General features: G+C 35.6%; 1 protein-coding gene across 1 annotated transcript; it reads left to right on the forward strand.

Moving 5' to 3' along the window:
* The first annotated feature begins 7,130 nt into the window (after positions 1-7,130).
* Positions 7,131-20,570, forward strand: LOC146737871 (E3 ubiquitin-protein ligase TRIM71-like). The gene is made up of 2 exons (XM_085504716.1): positions 7,131-7,239; positions 18,000-20,570. The coding sequence occupies exon 2, from the start codon at positions 18,014-18,016 to the stop codon at positions 20,249-20,251; it is 2,238 nt and encodes a 745-aa protein (XP_085360842.1). The 5' UTR covers positions 7,131-7,239; positions 18,000-18,013; the 3' UTR covers positions 20,252-20,570.
* The last annotated feature ends 580 nt before the right edge of the window (positions 20,571-21,150 follow it).

Here is a 21,150-nt window from a genome sequence, read left to right on the forward strand (position 1 = left end):
CAACTTGGGTTTTCTACACCAACATTGATGATGTCGAAGCAACCAACTTTTGGTGCTCTACACCAACATCGATGATGTTGAAGCAACCAACTTGTGGTGTTCTACACCAACATTGATGATGTTGAAGCAACCAACTTGTAGTGCTCTACACCAACAGTAACGATATTGAAGCAACCAACTTGGGTTTTCTACACCAACATTGATGATGTTGAAGCAACCAACTTGTGGTGTTCTACATCAACATTGATGATGTCGAAGCAACCAACTTTTGGTGCTCTACACCAACATTGATGATGTTGAAGCAACCAACTTGTGGTGTTCTACACCAACATTGATGATGTTGAAGCAACCAACTTGGGTTTTTACGCCAACATTGATAATGTTGAGGCAACCAACTTGGGCTTTTACGCCAACATTGATGATGTTGAAGCAACCAACTTGTGGTGTTCTACACCAACATTAATGATGTTGAAGAAACCAACTTGTGGTGTTCTACACCAACATTGATGATGTTGAAGCAACCAACTTGTGGTGTTCTACACCAACATTGATGATGTTGCAGCAACCAACTTGTGGGGTTCCACACCAACATTGATGATGTTGAAGCAACCAACATGTGGTGTTCTACACCAACATTGATGATATTGAAGCAGCCAACTTGTGGTGTTCTACACCAACATTGATAATGTTGAAGCAACCAACTTGGGTTTTTACACCAACATTGATGATGTTGAAGCAACCAACTTGTGGTGTTCTACATCAACATTGATGATGTCGAAGCAACCAACTTTTGGTGCTCTACACCAACATTGATGATGTTGAAGCAACCAACTCGTGCTGTTCGACACCCACATTGATGATGTTGAAGCAACCAATTTGTGGTGTTCTACACCAACATTGATGATGTTGAAGCAACCAACTTGTGGTGCTCCACACCCACATTGATGATGTTGAAGCAACCAACTTGTAGTGCTCTATACCAACATTGATGATGTTGAAGCAACCAACTTGTTGTGTTCTTAACAACATTAATGATGTTGAAGCAACCAACTTGTGGTGTTCTACACCAACATTGGTGATGTTGAAGCAACCAACTTGTTGTGTTCTTAACAACATTAATGATGTTGAAGCAACCAACTTGTGGTGTTCTACACCCACATTGATGATGTTGAAGTTACCAACTTGTGGTGTTCTACACCAACATTGATGATGTTGAAGCAACCAACTTGTGGTGCTCTACACCAACATTGATGATGTTGAAGCAACCAAGTTGGGTTTTCTACACCAACATTGATGATGTTGAAGCAACCAACTTGTTGTATTCCACACCAACATTGATGATGTTGAAGCAACCAACTTGCGGTGTTCAACACCAACATTGATGATGTTGAAGCAATCAACTTGTGGTGCTCAACACCGACATTGATGATATTGAAGCAACCAACTCGTGCTGTTCTACACCCACATTGATGATGTTGAAGCAACCAACTTGTGGTGTTCTACACCAACAGTGATGATATTGAAGCAACCAACTTGGGTTTTCTACACCAACATTGATGATGTTGAAGCAACCAACTTGTGGTGTTCTACATCAACATTGATGATGTCGAAGCAACCAACTTTTGGTGCTTTACACCAACATTGATGATGTTGAAGCAACCAACTTGTGGTGTTCTACACCAACATTGATGATGTTGAAGCAACCAACTTGTAGTGCTCTACACCAACAGTGATGATATTGAAGCAACCAACTTGGGTTTTCTACACCAACATTGATGATGTTGAAGCAACCAACTTGTGGTGTTCTACATCAACATTGATGATGTCGAAGCAACCAACTTTTGGTGCTCTACACCAACATTGATGATGTTGAAGCAACCAACTTGTGGTGTTCTACACCAACATTGATGATGTTGAAGCAACCAACTTGTGGTGTTCTACATCAACATTGATGATGTCGAAGCAACCAACTTTTGGTGCTCTACACCAACATTGATGATGTTGAAGCAACCAACTTGTGGTGTTCTACACCAACATTGATGATGTTGAAGCAACCAACTTGTAGTGCTCTACACCAACAGTGATGATATTGAAGCAACCAACTTGTGGTGTTCTACACCAACATTGATGATTTTGAAGCAACCAACTTGTGGTGTTCTACACCAACATTGATGATGTTGAAGCAACCAACTTGGGTTTTTACGCCAACATTGATGATGTTGAGGCAACCAACTTGGGTTTTTACGCCAACATTGATGATGTTGAAGCAACCAACTTGTGGTGTTCTACACCAACATTGATGATATTGAAGCAGCCAACTTGTGGTGTTCTACACCAACATTGATGATGTTGAAGCAACCAACTTGTGGGGTTCCACACCAACATTGATGATGTTGAAGCAACCAACATTTGGTGCTCTACACCAACATTGATGATTTTGAAGCAACCAACTTGTGGTGTTCTACACCAACATTGATGATGTTGAAGCAACCAACTTGGGTTTTTACGCCAACATTGATGATGTTGAAGCAACCAACTTGGGTTTTTACGCCAACATTGATGATGTTGAAGCAACCAACTTGTGGTGTTCTACACCAACAGTGATGATATTGAAGCAACCAACTTGTGGTGTTCTACATCAACATTGATGATGTTGAAGCAACCAACTTGTGGTGTTCTACACCAACATTGATGATGTTGAAGCAACCAACTTGTGGTGTTCTACACCAACAGTGATGATATTGAAGCAACCAACTTGTGGTGCTCTACACCCACAATGATGATGTTGAAGCAACCAACTTGTGGTGTTCTACACCAACATTGATGATGTTGAAGCAATCAACTTTTTATCATGGTTGCAGGACAGGTTGATTGTGCATCAGTTCGTATAAAAACTTCAAAGACCGACCAGTTTCGACGAGGGTTCGAACTTCGTTTGTTCCCTACACACAACCAATCATGTCCAGCATCTACACTTCATCAATTCTTCTCTGTTCGCAAAAGTATGAATGCTACACCTAATGACCCATTGTTCTTGCTGCCTGAAAGAACTCCGCTTAACCGTGATGTGTTTACGACTTCATTGCGCACTCTCCTCGCCAGACTGGGCCTGCAACCCCAGCTTTTTGCCGGCCATTCATTTCGCATCGGAGCAGCTACGACTGCAGCAAGTGTCCATCTGCCCGACCACCTCATTCAAACGCTTGGTAGATGGTCTAGTAATTGCTACCGTGTTTACATTCAAACACCTGAACAGCTTTTGAGACAGGCATTCCAAGCATTGTCAATCGTGTAACTCATCTATTTTCGGCCAAACACCTGTTTGGCTTTTGTGGCTCGCTTTTAAAAAACATTAACAATCACGATATGATTCAGTACATTGTTTTCATAACTTGCGTTGTGTATTCTTGTGTTTATTCACCTTGTGCCTGTTCTGCATTGGACCGCAGTCCATTCTCATCATCCACCTGGGCTGCACAGCTGCCTGGCACCCAGGACCCCAACTCCCCCAGGTCGTCATTTAGATGTCCCCTGGGCCGAGTGTTCCTCCTTTCCCACTTACATTTACAGCGTAGGTCGAGAGTACAGCGTATTCCTCCCTACAAACATTCCCTTCACCATGCTCTTAACTGGACCGCAATCCATTCCCATTTTCCACCTGGTCTGCACAGCTGCCTGGCACCCAGGACCCCAACTCCCCCAGGTCGCCATTTACATGTCCCCTGGGCCGAGTGTTCCTTCCTCCTTTCCCACATACATTGACAGCGTAGGTCGAGAGCACAGTGTATTCCTCCCTACAAACATTCCCCTGTCACCATGTTCATGCTCTTAACTGGACCGCAGTCCATTCCCATCATCCACCTGGGTTGCACAGCTGCCTGGCACTCAGGACCCCAACTCCCCCAGGTCGCCATTTGCATGTCCCCTGGGCCGAGTGTTCCTTCCTACCTACTAATACTTACTTCATGGGGGTCTCTTCGGTCACTCTCATTCTTCATGCCCTTCGCTTGGGCTAAGGATTCCATCCTGCCCCCCATTAAAGGGCGCGGCGGCCATTTTCATGGCCACCCCCCAAATTTTCGGCTCTTGCAGGAAATCCTTGACCTTGTGTGACCCTGGTCCTGCGTGACCTTGGTACCCACCGACCGAAGGGGCCCCCTGCCCAGCCTTTTTACAGTCTTGTATTTTTATAGTTTTGTATTTTGTAGTTAGTGCAATTTTATTCAGTTTTCTGTTTGCAATAAAAATATGTGTTTTTTACTCTACTTTTGTTGTGGTGTGCATTTACAAAGTGGAGATTTGTAAGTGTCAAATCTATTTTTGTAAATGCACTAAGCAACATGCCCCTCGATTTCAGTCACCTTTGACCTTTGTCCACCAGGGAGTTGTTCCTTTGGTCAACATTGTTCAGCCAATCAGTCTTTATTTTGCACTCGACACGTAGCGTCACTTCTTTTCTTAGATTTTCTTTGTTCCCCATTCATTCATAGTTTGCTACGCTTCGCTGGCTCTATTTCGCTATCCCACCACCTACCCCTTCATCCTACCTGTGTGGCTCCTTTTGTCGAGTGGCTGGGCTAAGGATTCCATCCTGCCCCCCATTAAAGGGCGCGGCGGCCATTTTCATGGCCACCCCCCAAATTTTCGGCTCTTGCAGGAAATCCTTGACCTTGTGTGACCCTGGTCCTGCGTGACCTTGGTACCCACCGACCGAAGGGGCCCCCTGCCCAGCCTTTTTACAGTCTTGTATTTTTATAGTTTTGTATTTTGTAGTTAGTGCAATTTTATTCAGTTTTCTGTTTGCAATAAAAATATGTGTTTTTTACTCTACTTTTGTTGTGGTGTGCATTTACAAATTATATTATATATATGGTAAGTGTAGATGAATAATTACTTACCCGTAAAAGAAAAAGAAAACAAACATTGCTGATAGATTTGTAGGAGATGAATACGTTGGTACAGCAAATAAAATCAAAATAATAATGCTACAGCCTCAAGTCACTAAGTGGGATATCTGAAAATAGAATTATTAAATATTAGAGTTGAATATTAAATTCATGTTGCTGAAGAATCTCATTGTTCTCAGTGAAAATAATTTCCTAGGGAGAGAAGTTAAAATTATAGCAACAAATCAATAGGTTGTTTTTGATTATTTTAGTGATAAATTGTACTTACCATATCCCAGACATAATTTGAAATCCAATAACATGCCACACTCATTCCATTGATAAATTGTACTTACCATATCCCAGACATAATTTGAAATCCAATAACATGCCACACTCATTCCATTGATAAATTGTACTTACCATATCCCAGACATAATTTGAAATCCAATAACATGCCACACTCATTCCATTGATAAATTGTACTTACCATATCCCAGACACAATTTGAAATCCAATAACATGCCATACTCATTCCATTAATAAATTGTACTTACCATATCCCAGACATAGTTTGAAATCCAATAACATGCCAGACTCATTCCACTGATAAATTGTACTTACCATATCCAGACATAATTTGAAATCCAATAACATGCCAGACTCACTCCACTAATAAATTGTACTTACTATATCCCAGACATAATTTGAAATCCAATAACATGCCACACTCATTCCATTGATAAATTGTACTTACCATATCCCAGACATAATTTGAAATCTATTAACATGCCAGACTCATTCCATTGATAAATTGTACTTACCATATCCCAGACATAATTTGAAATCTAATAACATGCCGGACTCATTCCACTGATAAATTGTACTTACCATATCCCAAACATAATTTAAAATCCCATAACACGCCGGACTCATTTCATTGATAAAATGTACTTACCTTATCCCAGACATATTTTGAAATCCAATAACATGCCAGACTCATGTTTTAGACTATCTGTAATTAGCGAAACGAACAATTTACTGATTAAATATTGTTAGTTTCGGCAAATGTTTTTATGTAGTTATATACACTACTGAAAGGTGAATATACTGGTCAAGTTTCGTCCGACAGTAAATACCCCTTGCCGATCCTCTTATTGGGGTTACACTCAATTTATCCGAACTATATTACATAAAGAAGTAAGAGCACAATTTAAAAAATCTTTTGTAGCTGACATAGTATTTCTCAATACAGCAGAATACACTGCATCTCATTTGAAAGTAACTTTCATACGCAACGAAAGCCTCGGGGAGGGTGTGGGGTTCTGTTATTATTACATATGTTTCATATTTGATTATTTCATATTAAAGAAAGAACGTGCAACAAACCGGGATGGAGTTTAGGTCGGGGAACCCCATTGCCCATTAATATGTTCCAAGATAGTGTCACGTCCTAGTTCCACGTTTTGCACCACTTTTCCACTACTTTGCCCCTTAGATTCACATTTTGCAGCACATTTCAACTACTTTGCACCTTAGATTCGCATTTTGCACCACTTTTCCACTACTTTGCACCTTAGATTCGCATTTTGCATCACTTTTCCACTACTTTGCATCTTAGATTCGCATTTTGCTCCACTTTTCTACTACTTTGCATCTTAGATTGGCAGTGTTCTCCACGAGGGGTTTTGGCAGGGCGTAGCGCCCTGCATAGGAAGTCGTGCTCCCTGCATAGGTAGTCGTGCGCCCTGCATCGGTCAACAAGCGCCCTGCATTCACATTTCCCGCCCCGATCAAATACATTGTATTGTTAGTTGAGTATTACCCTAACAATACATTCTGATAAAACCTGTTGCTCTCTAATAAATAACTAAAATTAAAGAAAGAACTGTGTGCTGAGAGTATTGGCCACATTAAAAGATAATTCAAAATTACTTGTACTTGAGATTTTGGAAAACTTGAAAACTAATTATGCAAATCAGGTAATAAATATGAACAGATTTTAACCCAAAACTAACCAGGTCTGTCTATTGTCCTAGATCATATACGTAGTAGTTTCATTGAAATGTGATTACTAGTACTTGAAATATCAAAACTTGTTATTAATTAATTATGCAAATTTATAATAATCTGAAACCTATCAGGTCTGTGCATTGTCCTCAGACATTGATGTACCAAGTTTCATTGAAATGTGATGATTAGTAACAGGTGAAAGGTCACCTGACCACCTGACACACAAAGCCCAGTCTTTTACCAGTACATCTACATACGTCATACAAGTAGGACATTGTCTGTCGAGACGGAAACAGGAACCTTATATATACGCTTGTAAGCTATTGAATCTAAAACACAGGTAGGTAACAAAAACAGAGACCTAATACAATTTTATAAAGCTGTAGACAGTGAGTACAATAAGTAAGATGCTTTTTATATTTAACTATTTTTCAGCAGAAATTAGTACAAAGTGAGTGGGTGTGGAAAACTATATAAATCTTATACTGTGTGAACAGACTGAATTGTGTAACAATTACGACGGGGCATTCTTACATTGTAAAGATAGTTTCAATGTCTGCATCTCACATGAAACAAACATATATCTTATCTCTAATTTATAATAACACAAATATAAAATATGCATTGATTGCGAGAATTGTATTCAAGATTGCTAAGAATTGTCTGCACATACAAGGAAATACTTTACATAACAAAAGCAGCCATCTTGAAAGTAAGTTCACAAGTTTGTGACCTGTGAAACTTTAGCACCGTGTTTGTGGCTTATTTCTCTACAAAAAGTTGTCTTGTACTATGTTTTCTTAATAGTCGTGTAACAGCATTTCAAACAAGATGTTATATTATATTTAACACTTCTGATAACATAATCCAAGAATAAAAAACTTTTATCCAGACAAAACCCATTTTAACAACATTACCTGTAGTGACAGTTTGTAATAAATAAAACAGACATTGACATTTTGTATAATTTTCATGTGGGATACCACAGGTATATTAATTTTCTTGATGAAATTTTTACCACCCCCTTGTTATAGTATACATTTTCTAAAGACAGGTCAACACAAGAATACTCATTACTGGTAATTACTATTTAATTAATTAACATACTTGTTTGACTTAGTGCCTTGGGTACCACAGGGTACAATAATCATGTTTTTTAGTGAGTGAGCATATTTCAGACAAATTTGATTCCTGTGTGCAAAGCACACAATGGCTATTGCGGTTACAGTTTTGAGCCTGCCTAACTAATTTGCATAAAAATAAGCTGTTTCATTTCAAATGAATAGCGCCCTCATGTGTATGAGTGTGGCTGTACAGTGAAGAATTTTGCCAATTTTGTAAGGCATCGACGAATAGGTGTGTTTTTCAGGTTATCTGTTATCATCTTGTGGTTTATTTTATTATAATTGATATTTTTTGTGATCGAGGTGTGACTTACAGATTGCATTTCTGGTGTATTTTCACTGATGTATTTTCTGGTGTATTTTCACTGAACAAACCAAGTTGCGTTTCGATGGTTTTTGAAAGTCACTATAAATCAGTAATTTTCCAATAATATGGCGGCTGGTGACAACAACCAAGAACTTACATGTTGCACTTGGAAGGTCAGGGTTATTATCATATTCTACATTTTTAGTTGTTCAGTGTATGGTGAAAAATTATTTTAGATTATCATGTCCACACTCCAAAACTATTATCAACTATTTAATTTGACATGATGCTGATGGTCAGCTGCACCATATTCAGTTACAATACATGTACATACATGAATATTGACCTTCAATTTTAGTTTATCAACTGGCCTGTTTCTAATTCTGTACTATATACATAGTGGCACAGAATTTCAAATACATGTACTGTTTAACCTGGTTATTAACATATTAAATTCTAGAAAATTATTTTTTCTTATATATGACATTAAAAATGTTTTTGTCTTATTTCAGATTACTAGATTGTTTGGTTGTGTCGGAGTTGGTTATTTCTTTGTCTAGTTTGTTCGGTTCTCTTTGTTTTGATCATCACTAAATAAATATCTGTTTCGGTTTGTATCTGGTATTCATGATGTTCATCAAGGGTTCTTTGTCTTTGCCGTCAAATAGCAGACATTGTCTGTCAGTAATAGACAAACTTTACAAGTCTGCAGAAAAAAAAGGTTCTGATGTTTGTAGGGAATTAATGGTTATCAAGAATGTTGTAGAAAAAATAGTTTTCTGTCTACAGAATGTTTTCAAGAAAATTATACCTGGTAGCCAGACTCAGAGACAGGTAATTGAAGCACATCAATGCTTTTAAAATGTATGTTTAAAAAAGACATGTCTCTTGTGTATTAATACAACAGTCAAAAGCCATAAGACAGTCCAGAAAATATTTGTCAGCCAATGCTTACCCCAGACCATTCGTCCCGGTGTTATCGCTAGGCGATAGCGATAACACCGGGACGAATGGTCTGGGGTAGCCAATGCTATAAACATTCTCATTTGTCTTTGTGGAAAAAATTTACATCTATTCACAACTATCTGAGGATAGAGGGCAAATATGTAAAGATTGATTGTACAAAATTCATACAGCAAGAAATTATGACCAGGAAATGTTGGTATCAGTATTTCCAGTCAAAGTCTGGAAGTGTTAAACAAGCCATTCTTGGTAATATAAACAAAATTATCTATATTGAGTGACCGAATCAGAGGAAAATTGAAAATAAAAATCAATGTAACTAATAATAATAATAATAACTTTATTGCATCCTTAGAATTACAAATGTTCTATTGGTTTACAGCAATAAATATATAAGAGATTAAAATAATATCAAAGTATGATAACGTAAAAAAAAATAGAAAAAAAGGGTCAAGGTATTATATACAAAGAAAGCTCATTTCTTAAAATGAATGATTTATGTAAAAATTCCCCTAAAAGTTTTATTATATTTCTGTCATTACTTTTCATTAAATATGTGAATTTTTGCAGGTTGGTAATGATTTCTTCGGGGAATAAAATATTGGAAATAAAATCATTTCTATCTGTTTGTTATCGTGGGCAAACTAAAAGAAAGTGTAATTCGTCTTCAACTTCCTGTAATGGGCATTGTTTACAAATTCTATTTTCTAATGGGGTTTTTGGATTGGTATGTCTGCCTTTTTCAATGGCTAGATTGTGACTACTTGTCCTGAATCTAGCCATTGATATTCTTTGATTATTTCCAAAACATTAATGTAATTTTCCAGATTGTAATTAATTTTAAATTTAATGTATGTTCTCAGTTTTGTTTTTTCATTTGTCATATTCTCTCTCCAGTATGTTATGTATTGTTGTTTAATAGTGCTGCTAATTTCCTTAATATTTTGATGTGATAGCTGTGATGTTTTAGAGAGGACTACATCTGTCAAGCTATTTTTGACTGATGTTTCCCATTGTGCTTTTGACAAAGTCTGATCGCTTAACGCTATCTTTGTATAATTATTTTGTGACTTGTCTGTGACACGGGACCAGAACTTAATCATATTGATTTTCACTTCAGTTATCAATGGAAATGCTCCAATTTCACCCCGACATGCACTATTCTCTGTGTATTTATTAAGCCCAAGTAGTTGTTTAATGAATTTTAGGTGCACTTTTTCTGTTTTAGTTTTGTCCCAGTTATTGTTACTCATATTTTCCATTCCCCAAATTTCAGATCCATACTGTAAAATTGGTTTGATACATATATTAAACAGATGGATGTACGTTTTACAGTCTGTTTCTTTTGGTAAAGACTGCTTTAGTGCATACATGGCTTTGATTGCTTTATCTGCTAGGTTGTCTCTAGCTTCTGTAAATTTTCCATTTGACTGAAAGATTATTCCAAGATAATTATATGAGCAAAGTTATTCATTTTGATAATAGAATTGTTCATTTCTCTGTAGTGTTCCCCTTCTGAATACAAGAATTTTAGTTTTCGCAAGATTTACTTTGATTTTCCATTTTTGGCAATAATCTTGCAGTTTATTTAATGCACTATGTAGGCCTTTTTCTGTTATTGAAATTAGCACCAGATCATCGGCGTAAAGTAGCGAGTTAATTTTTGTGTTATGTAGTGTGACCTGATCAAGGGATCTGTCTTCCAAGTATTTACTCATATCATTAACATATAAATTAAATAGTGTGGGGCTTATAACAGAGCCTTGTCTCACACCTTTTGTTGTCTCAAATATATCCGCGATTTTGTTTTCTAAACGAATGCATGCTTTTGTATTACAATACATATTTTTAATAATATTATAGATTTTGCCATTTATTTCATTTTTGAGTAATTTATAAAACAACCCATTACGCCAGACACTATCGAAGGCTTTTTGGAAGTCTATAAAGCATGCATATAATTTTCCATTTAGCTGGAGATATTTTTTAACAATTGTTTTCAGTACAAAAATGTGGTCTGTTGTGTGGTGACCTTTACGGAACCCTGCTTGATTATTGTAAATTATGTTATTTGTTTCAAGGTATTGGGTAATTATGTAATTATGTTTTGATGGTAACATTCAAACTATCCTAACTTGTCTTACTGAAATTCACTTGAAGAATAGTGTAGCCAAGCATTTTAAATTACAGACTGATTTCAAATAATTTTATGGAAAACCAGTTTACCAAAAAAGACCTTACCCTATTCATGGTGGAGTAAAACCACTTATTTCCAGAATTGTCCATCCTGATAAAAATACATGCAGGTCCATAAATTAAAGCGAGAGGATCGTCACCTGCGCACGCGCGGGAATTGAGTCCCGAGCGACAATAACAACACACGCTAAAAACACAACGACACCTCCGCTTTAAGTGTGGTGTAGCATCAACAAATAAATAGTATCATAACATAAGTGCTAACTTTAAAACATGGATGGTATCTGCTCTTAGGGACTAGTCATTTTCGTTGGCCCGGGAGTGCCGGGGAATCTGATTTCGCAAAGTATAAAAAGACTTTGCCACCCACCTCAAACAAAAAAACAAAACAGGGTGTACCCCTTCACATTATCTGAAAATAAGGTGACAACTAGTGTTAATCTGAAAATACCATCCTTAGAACCTGTTAATTTGTCCTTATGTTTTGTGCAGTTGCTCTGACAGGAGTTCCTAAATAAAACTGACCCATGCTCTGATATTATCACCTAGTTTCTTACTTCGACCAAGGAACATTTAAAATTTTATGGAATGGGCTTTGCATCATGGATCCTTGATATACTGTTCCAATGACTGTAAGTGTTGATGTTCCAGAAGGATATTTGAATATTGTTTATGGAAATTAATAACCCACATAATTTTTTTAATATAGATATGAAATTATAGTACAAAACAAATATATAACTCATTCTCAGTAATAAAATAATAAAAAGAATGTACATGTAATATATATTAATTATTACTATACTAATGTATTGTAATACCAGAGAATAAATTGAAATATATTGCAATATATTCTCGATGGGCGTATTTTGCAGTCAGTTTTATTCACTCTTGTGTTGAAAATAGCAAGGATAATTAAAAATGATGACAAAGGTGATAAACATTTTTTTGCTAATCAATTTTACCACAAGCGACTAAATTGATATTGGTAAGATTCCATGGACGGCAGTGATGAACCACACAATGCTATTTAAGGCAAATGAACATGTGAAGCACACGAAACTGTTTCAAATCATAGTAATCATTAAAAAAACACTTCTGATATTGACATTTAACAGTTACAAATAGTTCATATATTCATATCATTTTATTAATGATAAATTGATAAATATATTCAAATATATCATACTAATTTTTTTCTTTGGTATTCTGATGAGTCATTCAAATAAGAAAACTATTTGAGTGCATGCATTGGTTGTTTATTAACAATTAAAAAATACATTAAACTTTATATTACAAACATAAAAGTTTGAATTTGGAAAGTGTTAAAAGAAAGTTCATGAAATTGAATATTTTTGTGCAATAAAAAATTTCCAAAAATCATTAATGTAAATGTTGTGTCTGTTTAAACTATGTATTTTCTTTCTGCACATAATAAAATTGATACCCCCCGCCAGGCAATGCGGTGAAGGCATACCCCCCCCATCCATTTTTTTAAATAGCTTGGTCTCCCTGTTTTTCCCTGGCATCCTCCCTGCCGGAGAAAAATGGCCAGTCCCTTAATATCTCTGATTGTGCCTGTATTTGTTCCACATGCCTGAAGCAAATAGAAAACAATTGTAAATGCTTTGTTTGTAAAAAAAACAAAACAGAAAATACTAAAGAGTCAAATATTAAAAACAAAACTGTATTCTTGTCTGTATTCAGTTTATTATCTAAACTTGCTGTCACAGACATCCCTGATCGAGTAAACCTGTGTGAGGAACATTATGCATACATGTATTACAAAAACTATAACAGTGAATTTGTCTCAGATTTCTACAGCCTAGATGCTTTTTATAAATCCATAAAATCAGATTTTCAAATACATCATATGTGGCTCAAACAAATCAGAAAGACCATTATGGTAAGAACACGTGGGGAGGATGACTCTATTCTGAACCACAGTGCTCTTCAGTCACACTGGCTACGTACATGCTTCATTTAATAAAGTTCTTGTTGATCTTGTATATGATGGAATATCATTAGACCAGTAATTTCCCATGCAAAATAAATCCCCAAAATTTATTTATCAACATCTACCACTTGGTGGCGCCCTATACCTAGACAATTAGTTGTAGAAATTGGCAACATACACACTCAGCATAACACTAAATTAGATGGTAGGCAATGAATATAAGCCTGATTATTAGATGTAGTACTATAAAGTATAATGTTCTCCTTCACCACATAAAAGTACAGATCAACATTTTCCATGATTAGTAATTTTAATGAATTTCTAAAAATGATACATAGAATTATGACAATTGAAGGTAGTTTATCACATAATTATAAAAAAAAATTCTGCTGAATCAAACGTCTCAATTCATCAGCTCATTATTTCTCCAATTAATTAAAAACAAAAAAACAATTCCACGGTATCTGCATTTAGGCTGGAGACCTTGACGGGCAACCTTGGATATACCAAAACACAACAGTGGTTTGATTTACCATGGCCACACATAGAATTTGCTCTACATAAAAAGCTTAGTCAAATCTTATGTGAAAAAAAGTAGTTGAAGGAAACAATTTTATGATTTAAAAATAAATATAAAAATATACAAACCAGAAAAGGGTCTAGATATAAAATACTCATATTACACATCCCTGATCAAATTAAATTCAAATCAACAGCATTTCTGATTAATTGGGGGGGGGGGCTACAAGCACTGTACAATAATAAACTCAAGATGGGATTAATTAGCAAACTATTAACACAAATTCTGAGAAAAGAGCAATAATTGTGAAATTGAAAGAGTTGTAATACTTGGCTAATATACTGACAGTATGCAAATAACTTGTCAGTGACAAGATACACAACACAATTTTGAGAATTTATTTGAATATTTGGGAGTTTGACCTCATTAAATTTTGAATAGGGTACATTAGTAATGACTGCACTACAAATTGTTAAGATTGTCTGCCATAATGTGAAAATAACACAAAAAAACCATAAAATGGGGGTTACGCATTTTTCTCAGAATTCCTAAGGCCACTGAATTTAGTAGTGACATGAATAATTCATTGATGAATGAATACAATTTTTAGACCAGTTTAATAGAAACATTTATATTTACAGACTACAGCCCAGCCTAAATCAAATTAATAAGATTAGGGCAAAAAATATACCGAATTACAAATTTTCAAAATCTTCAACCAAGATATAAGAGATTGACAGAAATGGGTGAAACGCATAGCAAAATATAACATTTCTGGATAAAAAATTACTCCATTGTGTCTAAATAGTTGAATACAAAGCAAGAAAAGTGGTAAAATAAAAATAAAAAAGATTTCCAATTACTTTGCACTACACCTGCCAAATGGAGCTGATCTCATGAAATGTATGCTTAAACACACAACCTCATAATTATCACATCTATGCAAGGTCAAAAGAGGTCAAAACTTATAATAATTAGGTCAAAGTAAACTTTGGTTATGTAAGATGAGATCTGCCAAAAATGTATAAATTCCAGTGAATAGAGCCATAATTATGGTCAAAACAACAATCTCATATGACGAGATTGCTATATGAAAATAATGAACAAAGTTGAAAACATGGCTCAAAAATGGGAAATCAACATGACATTAATCAACCACATGAAACAACTAACATGTTGGCCATCTCAAACTCTTACGAATCTCAGGTAAACAAGACACACCTACTGTATTTGGATTGCACCTAGAAAAATCACTGGAAAAACACCAAGATTAGAAAATCCAATTACACACAGAATAAACCCATCAGGTACACAGCTGCTAAGTAGTAAACAAAAGACGACATGTTGGTCTCACATTTGACCCAGGTAATCACGCCCTCAAACAGGGAGCACCTAAGGAAAAAAATATTTAAAAAATGTCATTGGTTCTTGCAAGGCATTTAAATGGCTACGAGCAGCCATTGGTTGATTAGTGGCATGAGACCTTTCAAAGATTTACAACCAATCCCACAATGCAAACATTCACATTCCCCTATATGAAACGCATGTATGTAAATGTTGGGTACGTGGACTGGAAAAAAAATAGTTGAAAATTAAGGTGAAAATTGTATGTAAGTTCTGTAGGGTGGCTGGGAAATTTGACAACAAAAATTAAGTTGAAGGTTGAGGGTGAAAATACATGTAGGGTATGCTTAGAAAATTTGACAAAAAATTTACTACTGTGTGTACGCTGGGGGGGGTCATCTTCAACACTGCCCCATTACCTTGTGCAGGGTCCCACAGTTATCAAACTTGCTATAGCTATAGTGCACAAATCAGACTTACTGAATACCCTTCTCTCACCTCTGCTCAAGGTCCAATAGGAAAATAGCAAATCTTCAAACATAGTTTATCAGTATGTTAACATTAGCGAGGCACTAAAGGCTAAACACACCATCACTTTTTCTTACCATACACTTTATTCCAGGTACTAGTAAAATAAGTAAAGTACACAGTGGTAGCCTTACTATTATATTCCTTAATAAAACTATGGTCATCAAAATAATAAAAAGTATATGCCTTTTTAAACCCCACTATTAATGACTGGATCTACATTTTGCTTTGCCATTAGTGTGTTCATGTTGCTCCCTGGGGGTGCGCCAAGCGATGTGGCATTAGTGACCTGTGGCAACGAAAGTGTTCTCAGAGGAAGTAGATGTATCGGTCCATATGTGAGCAATCTTGTTTAAAATGTATGAAATTTATTTTTAAATCACGCCCAGTTGCATTTTATGTTTGCGAAAATTACCTAAACACCTTTTGATCTTTTGATTTTGTCGTTCGCTATCTTTTTTCCAAACATCCCTGGCTCTGCAAGCATGGGTGGTAAAAACTTCCCTGAGTCACTTAATTGTGACGTCACATAGCAGTCAACTAAAAACTTGGCTGGGGCGATGCGTCCACATCACCCCAAGGCAACAATACAAATGCACTTCATATTAAATAAACAATTCACATCTACTTTTTCATTATTTTAACATTTTAAGGTTTTAGCGCTGAATGTAAAAATATTTGATATATTTATTTTAAATATCACATTTTTTTCAACAGAAGCTTGGGATATAAGAAATAAATAAATTTAAAAAAACACGAAATACCAACAATTTTGGTGTAAAATGTCACCTGTGGCAGAGTCTAGTTGCGTCTCTCTGTAGCTTCCTAGGTCAGGTCAGACACTGCACGGGGAAGTGTGTGTGTGTCTGTTCCACTGATATCTACAGAATAGATTATCAAATTTAATGAAATAGATGTGCATAGATGCTTTGGAATATTCAGACTTGATTATTTTTTTATTGAAATTATTGCATATCAATTACCTAATTTGCATATTAATTAGCCAATTTTAAGAAGAAGTACCAACATATTACAATGAAATTTGGTACATATATATTTTTGGATAAACCTGATGTTTTTGATTAAAATACATGCATATTAATGACCTAATTAGCCAATTTTTAGCTTTTCCACAAATATATCATCCACTCATATGCCTTATACATGTTCAGGGTTAGATTATGTGCTTAACAATTATCTTATCTGCATAAATTAACCAATTCATAGGTGTTCCACAGATATAGTACTATTTATCAAATTTCAATGAAACTTGGTACAGACAAAGGCAAGTCTGTTGCCAAAATAAAATATACTTCAATGATTTCCAAGCTTTCTTTGATTACACGCTTAGTTTAATGTCAATCAGTTCTTCAATTGCTTTATGCAAATATATCCTATGTCAACCTATTCCCATGGCACAATGAGTGAAATCATCCAAAGTCACATATCTGTTTATATTTTAGTTACTGGTGCGTGTAAATTTCATACAAGTACTAGATTTTATGCCAGTCATACAAGTTAACTGGAGAATCTATTATTTCATTTACAAACATACCCTTAGAATGTTAATTATAAATACTACTCAGTATTTATAAAAAGCACTTATAAAATGTGTTATCTATAACATATTGCATAATTGCTAGTGAAAATATGCTAAAGTTAAACTCAGTAGGGGATGGTATATGTATCTGTGCACCATATAAACGATTCTGGATTTAGGAACTCAGTTTTACTATTTTGGTCAAATTCTCAACTTGCTTCCAAGTATTCCCCCCACAAGCTGATCAACCCCATTACCCCAGGTGTAACACTAAATGATATACAAAATATTATTTTATTTATTTTATCCATTCCAGCATAATTTAAGGCTAGATCGTTAAATGCCCATGGATCTAATCTATATAGACCATTATATAATTCCAGAAAAAACATTTTTCATCATTTTATGATTTCCAAACTTTATGAAAATGGAATGTGTGCATTTAAAATTCATTGATCAATGAACACAAATACAAGACTAGTGTATAATCTGCAAGACTAGTATATAACCTGCTTTCACCAGAGACACACAAACTAAAAGTGAGTTAATATATGGGAGATATGATTTCACTTCAGATTTTATAATATTAGACTTGTGTTATTTTAACATTATATATTACAGACTATTGTCTAACCATGGCTGCAGCTGCCTCGGATGTAGTAGATGCTGGTGCTGTCTTGGCGGAGATTAATGAAGACTTCCTGTGTTGTGCTATATGTCTAGAGCGGTATTCAGACCCAAAGATACTACCATGTCAACATACATTTTGTAAGAAGTGTCTAGTACAACTAGCTGAGAAAGGAGTAGCTGATACACTGATGTGTCCAACTTGTAACAGGTCAGTAAAGGTACCTATCAATGATCTGCAGTCTAATTTCTTCATGAGCTCACTTCTAGACAAGATACCCGAGAAACTGGTAGCTGGTACCCCTAAAGTGTGTGAATTTTGTGAAGAAAATGAAGTCACCTCCATCTGTGTTGAATGCCAACAGTATTCCTGTACACCTTGTACTAGAGTACATAAAAAAACCAAGACAACAAAATCTCATCAGGTTCTATCGGTTGACGAATATCAAGAGACAAAGAACAAGAAGCCATTTGCTGTACAGTCGATACAATACTGCAATGTCCACACAGGTAACCAGTTGAAGTACTACTGTGATACCTGTCAGACACCTATATGTATGGAGTGTACAATCATAGATCATAGAGTTCCTGAACACAAACACAGATATATTAAAGAGGTGGCAGATGAGTATTCTGACGAATTAAAGGGGAAGGTCAGGAAGTTAAAAGTGAAAGCAGATGAAGCTGAGACAAGTAAAATGTCAGCCAAGGCAGCCTGTGATAAACTAAAAACCTGCTGTAAAGAAGAAGAAGCAAAGATAAACAAGAAAACAGATGAAATCTTGGAAGATCTGAGAAGACAAATAGAGGTAGTTAAGCAGAAGAAGGAAAGATTGGTGGATGAGTTGAAGACAGAATATACAGCTAGAGTAAAGAATATGGAAATCAAAGTTGATGAACTGGAGATGAAACATGGAAACATAGTCAGTACTTGCAGCTACCTAGAGACACTGGTGCAACATGGGAATCCTGGACAGATATTGAGTGCCAAACAAGTTTACCAACAACAAATTGATGGGTTGATTGCCATGGAAACTAAGCTACAACTTATTCCTGATGTAATAGAGTTCAAACCTCATCCAGGGAGAGATGATGTAGGAATACTGGCAACAAACGCATGTCAACAAAACTGTAGTCTTGATAATGTCCCAAAACAACTGATCAAAGGTGACACTGCAACTTTAATGGTAACAACCAGAGATAAACAAGGAAAACAAGTCATTCCACGCCAGGTGGTTAAGGCTAGAGTAACAAAACCTGATGGATCAAGTGACGATATCAAAGTACAGGATAACAATGATGGAACACACACAGTGATGGTACATGGAGAAATAGATGGAAAATATAAAGTGTCATTGACAATAGACAATCAGCCAATACCAGGAACACCTGCACAGTTCAATGTCATTAAAGGATTGGTGAAGACCATTGGTAAAAATGGCAGTGGAAAAGGGGAATATAATAAGCCAATTGGTGTCACAATAGATAAGAATGGTGACATTGTTACAGCTGAGAGGGGTAATAAAAGACTACAAATTACAGACAAGGATGGAAATTATAAAAATATTATAAAAATTGAAAAATGCGTTCCACTTGATGTGTGCATATTCAATAGCAAATACTACATGACAGATTTTGATAATAAACAAGTTGTTATCAGTGATATGAATGGTCATGTGATCAAACAATTCAGTGAGAACATAAAGCATCCTCAACGCATTGCTGTTAGGCCTGCTGATGGTATGGTGTATGTATCTGACTGGGATGGGAAGGTTGGTGATGAGACAAATAAAGATGGTCACTTGATAAGAAAATACACAAAAGATGGAGATTATATCAAATCATTTGGAGGAGGTTATGGAAGTGAAGCAAGACAATTTAAGGGACCACACCACATGGCTGTAGACAATCATGGATTACTATTTGTAGGTGATTATGACAATGACTGCATACAAGTCTTCAATACAGATGATGAGTACATGTATTCATTCAAGTGTTCAGGTAAAGGAGATGGTCAGATATACAGACCACGTGGCATTGCTATTGATAATGATGGATATGTATATGTGGCTAATTCGAATAATAAGGTACAAAAGTTTGATAGAAGTGGTCGTTTCATCTGTCGTATTGATAAGAACACTGATGGACTGAATTTACCATCAGATGTAGCAGTAACTGATGATGTACCATGTAGAGTGGTTGTAGTCGACTGGGAGAACCATTGTGTTAAAATCTTTGCACAGTAATTACAGTTTTAGATTTAGATCACGACAGAGTGATAACAATTGCAATTGATATTGGTTAAAATGTGTTAATTGCACAGCACTGGAAGTGAAGGACATTATATTATACAGATTCGTCCAATTGTTCTTGAGCATTTGAACAGATGTATTCAGGAATTACAAATCAATGTTATGTAAATAGTCTTTATTTAGTGGAATGTACCTACTCCACTGCAAATTAGAACATTTTAGGTTATCATTTAAAATGAGTTTGAATGAAACTAACTGTGATCTGAAATTGCTAATATGCTCAATTATTATATAAAATATCTGTCATCAAGTTTCGAGAGAAGGGGGTACTATATAGAAATTACCAATCAGGGACGTGTCACTGAAATAGGTCCTGATTTTCAAAATTCTTTAAGTATATATATATGGGTCTTATTTACTGTCAAAATAGCTATAAATTCAGGGTATAAATATCTGGCAGATTGTATCTGTCTGGGGTAGCTGTTTTGAATAAATATGGATCTATATGTGGTATTGTCAAGATATTTTTCGCAAAGTTCTGATAATTTCCATTGGTTATGGGCATCCCTACACCATGTAATTGGATCAGAAAGATATATAATAATAACACTACAGATACAGTACTAGAACTGTACATAGTCCTATCACCCTGTGCTATATTGGCAATATTCTCGCTATACTGTCTTAACCATATAACCTCATAATAATAGGATTCATCAATCTTATGGCTGCCAATAGGACATATTATGTAGTCGGGTTTGATAGTAGATTTACAACATCTCGTATATAATAATTGCTTTAGTGGCCACCAGTCAGCCATTTATAACATATCTTTATTAGAAAGCTATAAAGATTTTAAATCCATAGTTTGTACTGAAAGTTTTTTTAAATAA

The sequence above is a fragment of the Saccoglossus kowalevskii genome, chromosome 10 (genome assembly GCF_978046115.1).
Source record: "Saccoglossus kowalevskii chromosome 10, keSacKowa6.1, whole genome shotgun sequence".
NCBI lineage: Eukaryota > Metazoa > Hemichordata > Enteropneusta > Harrimaniidae > Saccoglossus > Saccoglossus kowalevskii.